The sequence below is a fragment of the Cucurbitaria berberidis genome (assembly GCF_010015615.1).
Source record: "Cucurbitaria berberidis CBS 394.84 unplaced genomic scaffold K460scaffold_2, whole genome shotgun sequence".
NCBI classification, from domain to species: Eukaryota; Fungi; Ascomycota; class Dothideomycetes; order Pleosporales; family Cucurbitariaceae; genus Cucurbitaria; species Cucurbitaria berberidis.
The window spans coordinates 383,386-396,810 of NW_024468936.1; the positions used below are offsets into that span (position 1 = coordinate 383,386).

Genomic DNA, 13,425 nt, shown 5'->3' on the forward strand with positions numbered 1-13,425 from the left:
CTAATTATTTCAATACTCCATCGTCATTTGTCCACCTTAACTTTCGAATAAGTGCGACTCTTTTTGATTTTGCTCGACGTAGACTACAATCGCGACATCAATCATGACCGGCTGCCCTCAGAACCGTCAATGAACTGGAAAAGAGGAAGACTTTGGTGCAAGATCCCCGCGATTGCATACATTCTCTAGGATGGAGGTTACAACTACTTTCGGAGTAGTGGATTTATGATGTTTCGCTTAAACGGCCGCTGACCAGTATGTGAATATACGGAGAGGGTTGGGTGCTCACGTGTGCCGCTCAACCGGGTTCTGCTCCGCATATCAACCATTTTGCCGGCGTATAGTCTGTATGTCCTACAACATCCACTAGGCAAAATGGTGTTGTCGATTCGAAGCAATCTGGTTGCCACGGAAGATGCCAAGCGACCGGCATGTTTCAGCAAGGATTCTCCAAATTTCGGCATGATGAAACGTGGCTTCGGTGCGATTCCATCGCTTTTCTCGATGCGAATTGTCGAAATATTTCTGGCTTGATATTCTTCGTTTCGTCTGCTTCAAACAAGTCTTGGTACCGTTGAGATGAGCTCGAATGTCAGGTCGCGGCTGCGTCTGTTGTTCATTGACGCTATCTTAGCGTCGCTGCTCTTCTCATCCGCAACACAAGCTGAACTCTTTCACACTGCATCAAGTTTAGCAGTTCAGGATGGGTTCATCAACACCGCCCCGACAACGTGTCCAGTCGCCCAGGACGGTTATACATCTAACACCTTTCCGTGGACGCACAATCCAACGTGCGTAAACGTGGTCCTTCCGAACGATGATGGAGAAGGGCTCGGCATTCATCAAACCTTCTGCGCATACACAAACGTCAACTACAACAACGGCCGAGGAATCAGTTTTGTTGTCACTCCGGAGGTCGCAGCGAGTATCACCAGCGAAACGTTTGGTATGACTGTCGGCGGCTTGGAAGGTCAGGTGGGAAGCGAGATTGGCACGTGGGAAGTCAAGGAAACTAAAGAGATGGGCAAAGGGGTGTTTGCGAGAAGAGATGTTGCTGCAATATTCGCGGGCGAGAGTTTGATTATCAATACGCCAGTGCTGTTCATTTCGAAACAATTACTTGAAACACCGTCGACGTCTCGGAGGCAGCTCGTGCTGCACAAGGCGGTCGAGCAGTTGCCCGATAAGACGAGAGAGGTGGTCAAAGAGCTAGCCGTGTCTCGAGATGGAGGGGTCAAAGATATCATCCTGACAAACGGAATTACGGTGAAGTGGCCGTGGGCTGATGAGGTTCCGGAATTGTTAGCTATCACACCTGAGGTCGCTGTAAGTCTTTCCTGATATGTGACAGCTTGGCCGTGATACGGGGACGAAAGAGAGCAAGAGAAGCTAACGTAAGCAGCGCATCAATCATGCATGCCGTCCGAATGCATTGTGGCGGTTCAACGACTACACCCTAGCCTTCGATGTCTTCGCTCTTAAGGACATCAAAGCAGGCGAGGAAATAACCTTAAGCTGTAGGCCAAGTCACTCTAGCCTATCGCTCAAACATTTTGCTAATATTACTAAGATGGACTGGAAACACGCTCCCATAGGCGGCGCGTCAAGTCCATTGAAGCCAATTTTGGCTTCACCTGTGGCTGCCCATTGTGCACCGCTGATGAGGCCATCATCGAAGAGTCCAATGACCGTCTAAGTGAAATCAAGTCACTTAAGTCTGTGCTGCCGACCGACGAAAAAGACAGTCCCCAGCTCCTTGCTCTCCTCCCCCCTCTCATCTCCACACTGGAAAAAGAAGACCTACACAATCAACTTCCGATGTATGAAGAGATACTTGCGTACACTTGGTCTAGTTTCGGCATAGAGGATCGAGCAAAGTACTGGGCTGGACGAGCGAGGAAGCACTGGGCGATTATTGCTGGCAAGGAGAGCTGGGAGCAGAAGAGATGTGGGGATTTAGAAGCTGATGTCAAGTCACACGCTACGTGGATGACTTGGGAGGGAGATCCCTGGGAGGGTGTAGGAGAAGGGCATCCTTGGGACGACAAAGAAGGCGAGAAGCATGATCATGACCACTAGCAATGTGATCATGATTAGTATCGAGGATATTACAAAGGAATTAGCTTTTATATGGAATGATGAGGCTTATTCAGTAAATAACCCCCGTTAGTGTTTAACGTTACACGTCTCGCTACCTACTTCCAACCCTGGTCAGCTTCACTAATGACGGTGAAGTAAATCATCGAGTCTTAGATTCTTTTTATCCACATGTGGTGTTGGTACAATGGCACTGCCTATAGAGAGAGACAAGTTTAATACTAATGCAATCGATGTGATTTTTTGAGAGTTGGCAATTAGCGATTAGGAAGGGTGAGGTGTTTCATTTAAAATCTCATCTAGGGGTAGCTGGTTTGGCACACGATTCGAAGCGCGTCTTATACAGATATAAGCAGATATACAGACTACGAGCTTTCCTCACCAGCTTTCACAACCTTCATCCACGTTGGTTCTTCGTGATCGAAAGATTTAAACGCAGGCGCGGGTATATGTTCAAAAATTCCTCCTTTCAGGATAACCTGTGGTGTCTCGCCTGCGAATAAGGACATGATTGGGCTGTTCATAACTTAATGTGCCGCCCAATGTATCGCACTGGAGTATCTTACCATCCGCAGTTGCCACAGAACTGTCGCGTGATCGTATTACCACTCTTTGTGTCGCAATCTTTGTAGCTTTTGAGGGAGCTGCTCGGATCATCAATCGTGACGTCCGTTTTGTTGAAAATATAGACAATGGAGCCCACGCTGGACCCAGCCCGGCGACAGTTCGAGCTGCCAAACTTTGTCATCATCTAAGTTTGGGGCTTGGGTTTTGTGTTCTTACCAGTAGCAGATTGCTGACTGCTCGGGCAGTGACGGGATGGAGACCTTGATCTTTGAGCAATTGCAGCGTCCCTGGGTCATGATGATAGTAGTCTTGGTATTTCGTGACTCGAAATCAGTAGCAAGGGATCAAAACCTCTTCCGAAGTGAAGAATAGGTGCTCAAGGAAATATGGGAAAGCGTCAAAGAACATAATTAGAAGGGGAAAACATGCGAGATATATGCTATAGACTACCCGAGTAGAGTCGAAAGTGAGACGTCGAGATAGCCGAGGGGGATAAGCCGTAAAAGTGTCGATGATGTCGATGTCAGGCAGTCAGGTGTAGAACATGTGGACATCCGCAGGTCTAAGCTCGCTAACGTAAATCATACTACACTAAATATATCATATACACATAGATGTGAACAGAGGCTCTCACTGATGCCAAGAGAGTGAGGTTGTCGAAGTCGCGTGAAGAAGACCCGGCCCGTGCGCTGCACCTCGGCAACATTCCGCGTGTTTGGATTAATCGAGTGTCATGTCAACCATCACAACCACCGGGCGCGATCTTGAAAAACTTACCTTCTCACGCCAGATACCCTTCTACAGTTCACAATGGTGCACATGCCCAAGAATACGTGTGCATCTCAGGACTAACATTTGCTAGACGCGCGACTCGACAGCGACATACCTGCACATGCATCAGTCTCACCACGCCGACCTTCTCGAGCAGTTCACAAACCTCACATCCTCACAACTTGCACCAGAAGACATCTACATTCCCCCGCATCTACAACCTGTCAATCCGGAAGACGAAGACGACGTAGTCCCCGACCAACATGCTGCGTTCGGCATCCAACGCGCGACGCAGACTAAGAAGGAGCCTACATGGCGCGATCTCGGACTTGACGAATTGCTGAGACGTGGGCCTAGAGAAGCATTGGCACAGAGTGGCAGCGGTGGTACAAGCAGTGGTGCTGGAGTCAGCGCTGGAGGCGTAGCCCAAGGTAGGCACGATGAGCCGGTGCGACTGGCGTTGAGGAGACAGCCGGGTGCGAGAGGCGCAGGTGTGCGGCCAGCGCAAGGAGGGAGTGAAATGCATGCTGGTGGCGGTGGACCTGGTAATGGGCTGCCGCGATGAATGCAGAGGCAGCACAGCACAGCACATACACCTCGCGAATCCGACGTCTGGTCTTAATGTCGCGTCATCTCACCCCCACATGTCGCGGAGCCGACCCCGCAACACCACAAGGCCATTAAACGTCATTGTCGTCTACGGAACCGACTAGCGAATACCAAAAGGAATGGGACATGGCATCACCATTGGTATGCAATGCAAGTAAGAACCATGCGATGATGCGATTCTTGACCTTTATTGCCTGAGCAACGGTAGACCAGTTATGGGCAAAAGAGTTCTTGCAATAACTATAACGCGGAGCAACACGGGTAAGTGTTAGTAAAGAACATAAATAGATAAAGTCACGCAGTCTTACATATCACCCAACAGACTTTGATTCCCTGAATGAACAGCTTGTTTTATCATGGCCACCGAGATCCTTACAACAACCCAGATCAAGAGCACCGAGGCTTCCCCTCAGGTTCATACCCCTCGCGAGCCGCTCCAGCTGAGGGGTGCTCTAGATCAGTACGAGTCGTTTGATGTCACGCCGGTCATCGGCCGTGAGTTCAAGGATGTGAACTTGAAGGAGTGGCTTCGAGCGCCCAATTCGGACGAGTTGATTCGTGATCTTGCTATTACAAGTGAGAAACAACGCACTCTTTCTTCGCGTCGAAAAACTAATAAGGCGAGTAGTTTCTCAACGTGGAGTAGTCTTCTTCCGCAAGCAAGATGAGCTTGACAATGATCTTCAGAAAGAATTGGCGCAACGTCTTGGGCAGCTTTCAGGTAAGCCCGAAACGTCGAAGCTCCACATCCATCCTGTCAGCAACTCTGGACGTCGCCTTGGTGGGAAGGATGATGAGATTAGTGTCATCAGCTCTGAGCAGGCGAAAGAGATCTACAAGGAGCGGCTAGGATTCTCGAGTAAGAAGCAGAGTGCGAAGGGTGGCTGGCATAGTGATATCACTTTCGAGCCAGTCCCGAGCGATTATGCGCTGTTGAGATTGACTGAACTGCCCAAGACTGGGGGAGGTAATTATTCACAATCGTGATCCAATGCCGCAATGACTGATCATGCAGTAGACACACTCTGGGCATCCGGCTACGAGCTGTTCGATCGCTTATCTGAGCCGTACCAGCATTTTTTCGAATCCCTCACAGCCACCTACGCGCAACCGGAATTTACCCGCGCCGCCAAAGAAAACGGGTTTGAGCTCTACTCCAAACCTCGCGGCGCCCCGGAGAACGTCGGTGACTCCCTAACCGCAGTTCACCCTGTGATCCGTACGAACCCGGTGACGGGCTGGAAGTCAGTCTTCGGCGTCGGCCACCACGTTCAGCACATCAACGGGTTGACCGAGGAAGAGAGCAAGCGCACACTAGACTGGTTCTTGCAGTTGGTCACGGAGAACCATGATCTGCAGGTCAGGCATCGCTGGCAGAACCCTAACGATTTGGCAATTTGGGACAATAGGAGTGTGTATCATACTGCTACTTATGACTACGTTGGTCTAGGTCCGAGAACAGGACAACGGGCGGTTAGTCTAGGGGAGAAGCCGTATTTAGACCCAAAGAGTGTTTCGCGACGTGAGGCTTTGGGGTTAAACGATGTAGAATGATTGCGGATGAGGTATCGGGAACGATCATGGATATTCGCATCTCCTCTCAAAATGCTATCTCTCGCCGTGTTGAATGGAAACTTTGTGATCATGCGCTGTCGAGCTCTTCAAGTAGGCCTACAGTGTACTGCGATACTTTGCAATTGCTTCTAGGCCCGTCAAGTGGGACACGAAGTACTCTAGGAGGCACTACGACCTGACTATAGAGGGTCTATTTCACCACCACAGCTAGTGTAGTGACACGCATACCACACTATTTTCGAAGAAAAGTCGGAGAGATAGGGGTGGGCGTACGTTGGTTGGGACGCTTTGTCGACGTCGTTCAATTTGCGCTTACTAGCTATAGCCCTAGGATGGAATATTGTGTGGCGAGGGGACGAAGAAACATTGCTGCGGTGGTCGTCGGACGAGAAGTCTACATGTGGTTATGAACGTGCGAATTGCCTAGGTGCCAAGTCTCAATCTAGCGCCGGCAGATCCCAACATTCGGAGACAGCATGGGCAGTGACAGGCATAAACTGACGACATCCTGTCCAGTCTCACGACATATCTGCGACGAGTGCCGTAGACTCTGAGCCTCGGGGGCATGAACGCCCCAAAATGCTTCTGTCTTGGGATCGTTGACATGGGCCCCAAAGAATTACCTGCCGTGCGCCTCTTTGCCTCGGAGCCAAGCCAGGGTGCCTGACGCCATTCTTAGAGAGTTGACGTGCCAGCATGGGTACTATCGTTATCGGGTCGACGTATTGGCCATTCCGAATATCTCAAGGATGGAACAAGGACCTTCACAAGATGAACATACCAAGCAGAGGCAAGTAACATCTGCAGTCATCCCATTATGTTCTTGCGCTCCCGTTGATCTATCTCTGTTCGCAAATGCCTGCTAGGAACGCATCTTGCATGCAACCAAGGTCGTTAGAAATCTTACATTCCTTCTTCGGCCCTTCCGCATCGCGTTCGCCGCGTGTACGGCCGAATCGGGTCCTAACGAGCTGGATTTGACGTGGGGAGCGACACTGGATATCCCCAATCTTTGAAGGTTAGGGCAAATCAGAACCTCGATATCAAACTATTCAGACTCTCTAGTTGGAGAGAACATGACAGGGATGCGGTTGGCGTGTGAACACCCTGTAGACCCAAACAACAGACACATGCAGCCAAGTCGCTCATGACGCCACCCAAGCTTCAACCCGGCTTGTGATTCTTTCTCACCTGTATCTTTCCCGATTAAAGGGTGCGCTTGGAACTACATTGTCCAATAGCGGGATGCACAACCCTTGTCTGTGAGTTTGAGAGCGAAGACACCCGGCTTCTCGAGCTCTGTCTAGCTAGTACTGGTACTTGTGGCCAGCGATGTTGTCAAACACAAGCAATGTTGCATCATTGCACGCGTAGAATTTGGGGTACACTATCTCCGGCTCCTTATAAGATCTCCTAGGAGACGTTCAATTGAGTTTCCAGTCACCTGGTCCCAGCTACTCCATATTAGCAGGCCATTACGAGACGACAAGCTTTCCCTCGAATCATCACAGCCATGGCTGCGCTTGCTCTTGGTGACAAGCAGCCACCCGTTACCCAGAACTCGGATTCAGGGTCCTCGCGCGCATCAACCACTGAGGTACCACATCATGGCTCGTATGAAAACCATCCCTTCAGCGACCCTGCAACGGCGCAGCACTGGCGCGAGAAATACGAGACAGCCCAATACGAGGGACGCCATCGCTTTGATCCGAGCTACACATGGACAGCCGAAGAGGAGAAGAGGCTGGTTCGCAAGGTAACTATTACAACCACCGCCATGGAAGCGAGCCCAAACTAATATACTCATAGCTGGACTGGCGAATCACACTCTGGGCATGGGTCATGTTCATCTCACTGGATCTGAATCGGAAGAATATCAATCGTGCGATTTCCGACAACATGCTCAAAGACCTAGGTTTGCCTCTCTTCATCCCTTCACGGGCCCCTTGTTGACTCGATTACAGGCATGAACACAAACGACTTCAACTACGGTCAAACTGTAAGCCTCATCCGTGTCTAAGGTCTAGCCCCACGGCTAAGTCAAAGTAGATCTTCCTCGCTTCGTTCCTTTTCGCCGAGCTCCCCAGTGGCCTCATTAGCAAAAAACTTGGTGCAGATCGGTAAGTCTTTCCCGTCGCAGCACCAACCACACCTACACAAACGCCATACGATCCGTCTCTGACTTTTACACAGGTGGATTCCGACTCTCATCTGCGCGTGGTCAGTGGTCAGCCTGTCGCAATGTGCCCTCAAAACCAAGACTCAATTCTTCGCCCTCCGCTGCGTTCTAGGCTTGTTGATGGGTGGATTTATTCCTGATATTGTCCTCTGGCTCACGTACTTTTTCAAATCGAACGAGCTGCCCCTTCGCCTAGCGTGGTTTTGGACCGCCTTGAGTACATGCAATATCGTTGGGTCTCTATTGGCTGCCGGCATACTGCAGATGCGTGGTCTAAATGGTTGGGGAGGATGGCAGTATCTGTACGTGCAGCCGCCTGGCTTGTAACTCAAGCTAACGAGTATAGCTTCCTGATCGAGGGTCTCATCACTTTGGTCATCGGTATTTTCTCCTTCGGACTGATGCCGCCTGGAGCCTGTCAAACCAAGCATTGGTTCCGAGGCAAGAACGGATGGTTCAACGAGCATGAAGAACACATTCTTGTAAACCGAATTCTTCGTGACGATCCTTCCAAGGGGGATATGAATAACAGGTGAGTTCCGCCCAAAAGCCGAGTACAACATTCACTAACTCTGTGCTCAACTCCAGACAAGCAGTCGGCCTACGATTATTATTCAAGGCCGCGTCGGACTGGGAACAATGGCCGCTCTACCTCATCGGTTTGACCGCATACATTCCGCCCGCGCCACCTGCGAACTATCTGTCGTACATTCTCCGCAGACTTGGGTTTTCCGTGTTCCAGGCCAACCTCCTCGCGATTCCGTCTCAATTTCTCTATGCCGTTCAGCTCCTCATCCTGACTTGGTTGTCAGCGAAATTCAAAGAGCGATCCATCATCTCCAGCTTATCAAACGTCTGGATTTTCCCTTGGCTTGTCGCGCTTGTCACACTGCCCGCCTCAGCCAGCCCATGGATCCGCTATGCTGTCCTCAGTGGTTTACTTTCTTACCCCTACTGCCACGCCATCCTTGTGGGCTGGAATGCAAAGAACTCAAACAGCGTCCGCACACGCGCTGTCTCCGCAGCTTTCTACAACATGTTCGTACAATCTGGCAATATTATAGCCTCCAATATTTACCGCAACGATGATCAGCCGCTATACCGTCGCGGTAACAGGATCTTGCTAGGAATCTGCATATTCAACGTCTTCTTGTTTTATTTCGTCAAGGTCTTCTACATTTGGCGAAACAAGGTTAGGGATAGGCAATGGAATGCGATGACCAAGGAGGAGCAGGAAGACTATGTTATCAGCACCAAAGACGAAGGAATGAAGAGACTGGACTTTAGGTTCGTGCACTAAAGGTCATAGGTCCTAGCATATACTTGATTGAATGCTGGTTGGCGTTGTACAATTTTGGTAATATAGAAAGCTTGTTTCACCTACCTACGTAAGAATCTAAATGGTAGAACTGTGCGATTGCAACAATGCCTAGAGATAAACTCACCATCAGAAATGCTGTAACTACTGGAACGGATTCATATTCTAACCAACTGTCCTTCCGCAGTAATAAATCTGCTGCATTCCATGCCTATCTACCTTAACATATTAGGAACACCCCTTAACAATATTCATGTACTACGGCTACAGCTCTATAACCTATCTACCAGTGCTTACTCTTTCCCTACCGCACATGGTAGTTTTCCTTTGTTAAAGTCTATCCCTAAAGATTCTTCTTGAAAGCAATATATAGTATAATAAAGTATAGCAAGGGTATCAAAGTGAACCTAGGCTTTGACGAGGATGGGGCATTTATTGTGCATTGGGGTTGAATCAAGCTAGACGAGGGTGCAATCTGGTGGGTTATAAGTAAGTGAAAGATGTGTGACGCAGTGGCTAAGAAAATCACGGAACAGGAACATGTTTGAAAGGCGGAACAGTTGGGCAGAGTATTATGCTATATTCGACTTGAATTTGAACTCGAGATAGAGGGCGAGGAAAATGCGGCGGATAGGGACATGGATCCTGCCTACTGTCTTTGTAAGCGAGCGCGAAACGTAATCACGCGTGGAACTCCGCTGTGTATTTGCAAGCCACCCACCTAGATACTGTTGAGTAATCTCAATAGAACGTCTTTATATAGTAGGGCTAGCTCTTTTACATTACGGTCATTTTCAACGTGTTCCGTTATCAGAAGCGAAATCTCCTACTCTCACATTCACGCCTCGAAAATGTCCTACCCAAATACTTACCGTGCCTGGCGCCGTACCATACCGCCCTATCCACTCCAAATCGTGTCATCTAACGAGACACTTCCCGAGCAACTCGGTGAGCTCGATGTTCTCATCCGCATCCATGCGGTATCCCTCAACTACCGCGATGTGGGTATGTTGCGAGAGAATGGTTATCCTGTGCCTGTCGAAGCTGGCGGCATATCTGCATCAGACTGTGCGGCCGAAGTCGTGGCTATCGGGTCTGCAGTTAGGGGCTTTGTTATTGGCGACCATGTGGCGCCAACCGTCGACCTACTTAATTTGACCGGTGACGAGAGGACTATGGAGCAGATTGCGCTCGGTGGCGATGGCCCAGGAACCTTGAGAGAGTATGCTGTTTTTGAGGAAAAGGTTTTGGTGAAGCTGCCTAAGCACCTGTCATGGGAAGAAGTAATAACAAGCCCCCACCAGTGTAAGGACTAGGGGATTCGGTTAATCGATGCATAGGCTTCAATAGTACCCAGTGTTGGGATTACTTCCTGGGTAACGCTTGACTCCTTGAAGAATCTGAAGAAGGATACAACCATCCTGCTACAGGGTAAGTTGTCAACGGCTAGAGTATAAGCAGATACAGCTTGATGACAGTATACAGGAACTGGCGGAGTCAGCATGTTTACGCTCTTAATAGGTAAGCGTAAATGGGCGAACCAAATTTGAGATGTTATATACTGACTTTGGTCTTCTTTGTCTCACAGCCCTTGCAACCGGTATCAAGCCAATCATCACTTCATCCTCGGACGCCAAGCTAGAGAAAGTGAAGCAACTCGGAAATGTTCAGGGGATCAACTACAAGACACATCCAGACGTCGCGGCGGAAGTACTCCGTCTCACGGGTGGCAAGGGTGTGGACTATGTTGTTAACAACGCTGGCTTGGCCTCTATCCCTTCCGACCTACAAATGCTGCGAAAGAACGGAAGCGTTGTTCTAGTTGGGTTTTTGGGGGGGTTTGATGCCAGCTTTTCCCCATCGACACTCATGACACTCATGTTGAAGGCGGCTAAGCTTCAGTAAGTCACCTTTATGCGTTCTTATAAATCCTAGGTGGAACTTGTACTGACACTTAGACTAGGGGTATTCTCGGCGGCTCAAAGGTCGACTTCGAAATGCTGGTCGAGTTCCTGGAAGCAAAGAAAATACACGTTGACACCATAATCGATCGCGTATTCTCATTTGACGACGCGCCAGCAGCTTTCGAGTACCTTAGCTCTGGAAAGCATGTGGGCAAAGTTGTGATCAGACTTTGAGATGAAGATATTAGTGGAGCTTCAACTTTTCTGCGATTGAAGATGTATATAGAGAGCGCAAAGGTAGCCATATAGGGGTTTATAGAGAGCGCAAAGGTAGCCATATAGGGGTTTACGAAGAATCACAACTCAGCCCATGAATCTTGCTTTGTGTGCAGGTATTGAAGGTGACGGAAAGAGTTGATATATAGTGAAGGGCTGATAGCGTATCTTTATGACCCCGGTGGCTGTAGCATAGATAGAGGAGCGCCAAAAACGTGATACGGTTAAGGAGTGATCGGGTGGAAAGACAGTGAGCGGCTTATCGATAAGCGAACGCACAGACGCATGGAGTGATCGAGCCTTTCTGTTCACCTTCCCACCTTTGCCAACGTATCAAACTAAAAAATTGACTCTAAAACCCTTTGGCGCCGGAGTATTGATTGATGAGAGCCGTGAAAGCACTACATGGCTCGGTAGCGAGGATTAGTATCAGCAGAGCACCGTTTTTGCCCCCAGTGCGGCACTCAATCAGCACCAGCGTTCCCGTGACCATGGACCTCTCCACAGAGACAACCAAGCGCGTTCGTATGTCGCTCGTTTCAAGCAGAACGACTATGACTAACACAACTGCTAGGAAGGCTCCGTGCACCATGACACTCACGCGACGCCGCCGGAGTTCATCCAGAAGGAACATTGGCGATATCAAAGCATGCGAAAAGCAGAGCTCGTGAGCGACCCGCATGTGTTCGACCTCAGCAAACGAAATGACTTCACTGAAGAGCAGAAGGCTATTTGGCGTCCTGCTGGAGCCATTCCCGCTGCACGAATCGAAGCCGCATGTCAGGCTTATGCCACCGGGAAGCCACTTTCTGCGTCGGTAGAGGATGCGCAGATATTCGAGCATCGGGATTTTCCCGGTCTGCAGGTCATATCGAGACTTCTTCCCCCTGAAACACAGGTCTTGTTCACCTCGTGTCTTATGCACCGAGATTTGGCGAATCCCAGTCACAAGATTAACCTACAGACGGATTATGATATTCCCTATCCGCCAAGACCAACATCAGAAGCTGGTCGTTTCGATAGCAATTTCTTTCTTCGCGAGCGGGCAGCGGAAGAAGATTTTTTAGTACCAAAGATGCCCGGTAAACAAAAACCTCTCAACAACGAACAGTTCCTGTACACCAAACTTCGGTGGCTCACGCTTGGCGAACAATACGACTGGCCGACACGCAGCTACGCCAAACATGCGACACCATTCCCTGAGGATCTCTCAACACTAGTCACGGGTCTCTTCCCGCATATTCGTCCCCAGTCTGGTGTCGTCTTGATGTACTCTACGAAGGACTTCATGCCCGTCCATCGCGATGTGAGCGAGCAATGTCAACGCGCGCTCGCTAGTTTCAGTGTTGGCTGCGACGGTATATTCATCATGGCACGCGGCGAAGATAACGGAGAAGGGGAGAACGCACCGAGAACAGTTGCTATAAGGGTCCACAGTGGTGATTGTGTCCATCTCACCGGAGAAGCAAGGTGGGCCTGGCATGCTATGGCACGAACCATTCCAGGTACTTGTCCATCGCACCTTGCGAGCTGGCCTGTCGGAACCCCCGGCGCAACGACAGCTGAGGAAAAGGCGTATAAGAAGTGGAAGGGATACATGGGAACGAAGCGGATCAACGTCAGCTGCCGTCAGGTGTGGGATTGAGAGTCATTTCACTATCAACGGACGCTAAGGTAACGTGCCACTATTGCGGGTTCCAATATGGCGGACTCGACTCCTTACACGAAGCGAAAACTCCTTGCCCGTGCTTTTGGGACCACAAGCTATACGATTTAGATCGTAGCGTAACGGCTTAGCGGCCGGAGCTATTTTCAAGTCCATTTTCAATGGTTCTTCAGTACCACGTGTGTAAACAGACGCGACACGAGCTTCAAAATGGAATACATACTTCAAACGGGTTCATATCTAAGCATTACGCCGAATCATTATAAGTTTTCCACCAAGCACAAGCATTACCGTCGTCATTCCTTCGAATTCAGATCTCTAGATTACCGTTTGCCATTGCCTCGTTTCACACCTTTTAATCAACAAGCATTATAACCGACACACGACTAGCGAGTCAGCTAGCTAATGCACGGTACTGTGCTCTAATATCTGACTGCGTAAACGCGAACTTCTGGTTCGTTGG

The 13,425-nt window shown here is 49.6% G+C and overlaps 7 protein-coding genes across 7 annotated transcripts; 6 read left to right on the forward strand and 1 right to left on the reverse strand.

Annotated features, from left to right (window-relative positions):
• The first annotated feature begins 491 nt into the window (after window positions 1-491).
• K460DRAFT_304083 (SET domain-containing protein) lies at window positions 492-2,219 on the forward strand. The gene is made up of 3 exons (XM_040929967.1): window positions 492-1,326; window positions 1,403-1,517; window positions 1,571-2,219. Exons 1-3 carry the CDS (start codon window positions 580-582, stop codon window positions 2,077-2,079), a joined length of 1,371 nt encoding a protein of 456 aa, XP_040789573.1. The 5' UTR covers window positions 492-579; the 3' UTR covers window positions 2,080-2,219.
• Window positions 2,220-2,409: 190 nt separating this feature from the next.
• On the reverse strand, window positions 2,410-3,291 carry K460DRAFT_363126 (uncharacterized protein). The gene is made up of 3 exons (XM_040932763.1): window positions 2,881-3,291; window positions 2,664-2,828; window positions 2,410-2,613 (listed from the first exon to the last, which is right to left on the reverse strand). Exons 1-3 carry the CDS (start codon window positions 2,958-2,960, stop codon window positions 2,463-2,465), a joined length of 396 nt encoding a protein of 131 aa, XP_040789574.1. The 5' UTR covers window positions 2,961-3,291; the 3' UTR covers window positions 2,410-2,462.
• Window positions 3,292-3,408: 117 nt separating this feature from the next.
• Window positions 3,409-4,266, forward strand: K460DRAFT_51786 (Apc13p-domain-containing protein). The gene is made up of 2 exons (XM_040938482.1): window positions 3,409-3,477; window positions 3,527-4,266. The coding sequence occupies exons 1-2, from the start codon at window positions 3,475-3,477 to the stop codon at window positions 3,998-4,000; spliced, it is 477 nt and encodes a 158-aa protein (XP_040789575.1). The 5' UTR covers window positions 3,409-3,474; the 3' UTR covers window positions 4,001-4,266.
• A 134-nt stretch (window positions 4,267-4,400) lies between these two features.
• On the forward strand, window positions 4,401-5,598 carry K460DRAFT_352203 (TfdA family taurine dioxygenase; the record flags this gene model as incomplete). The annotated part of the gene is made up of 3 exons (XM_040931628.1): window positions 4,401-4,620; window positions 4,673-5,011; window positions 5,063-5,598. 3 exons carry the CDS (start codon window positions 4,401-4,403, stop codon window positions 5,596-5,598), a joined length of 1,095 nt encoding a protein of 364 aa, XP_040789576.1.
• A 1,199-nt stretch (window positions 5,599-6,797) lies between these two features.
• K460DRAFT_413824 (MFS general substrate transporter) lies at window positions 6,798-9,179 on the forward strand. The gene is made up of 7 exons (XM_040937630.1): window positions 6,798-7,375; window positions 7,429-7,534; window positions 7,584-7,618; window positions 7,669-7,739; window positions 7,813-8,100; window positions 8,145-8,330; window positions 8,387-9,179. Exons 1-7 carry the CDS (start codon window positions 7,133-7,135, stop codon window positions 9,096-9,098), a joined length of 1,641 nt encoding a protein of 546 aa, XP_040789577.1. The 5' UTR covers window positions 6,798-7,132; the 3' UTR covers window positions 9,099-9,179.
• A 788-nt stretch (window positions 9,180-9,967) lies between these two features.
• K460DRAFT_329945 (NAD(P)-binding protein) lies at window positions 9,968-11,254 on the forward strand (the record flags this gene model as incomplete). The annotated part of the gene is made up of 5 exons (XM_040930761.1): window positions 9,968-10,399; window positions 10,457-10,547; window positions 10,602-10,637; window positions 10,705-11,017; window positions 11,080-11,254. The coding sequence occupies 5 exons, from the start codon at window positions 9,968-9,970 to the stop codon at window positions 11,252-11,254; spliced, it is 1,047 nt and encodes a 348-aa protein (XP_040789578.1).
• A 533-nt stretch (window positions 11,255-11,787) lies between these two features.
• On the forward strand, window positions 11,788-13,371 carry K460DRAFT_304098 (oxidoreductase domain-containing protein; the record flags this gene model as incomplete). Its single annotated transcript, XM_040929968.1, has 2 exons — window positions 11,788-11,817; window positions 11,871-13,371. The coding sequence occupies 2 exons, from the start codon at window positions 11,788-11,790 to the stop codon at window positions 12,939-12,941; spliced, it is 1,101 nt and encodes a 366-aa protein (XP_040789579.1). The 3' UTR covers window positions 12,942-13,371.
• Between the last annotated feature and the right edge of the window lie 54 nt (window positions 13,372-13,425).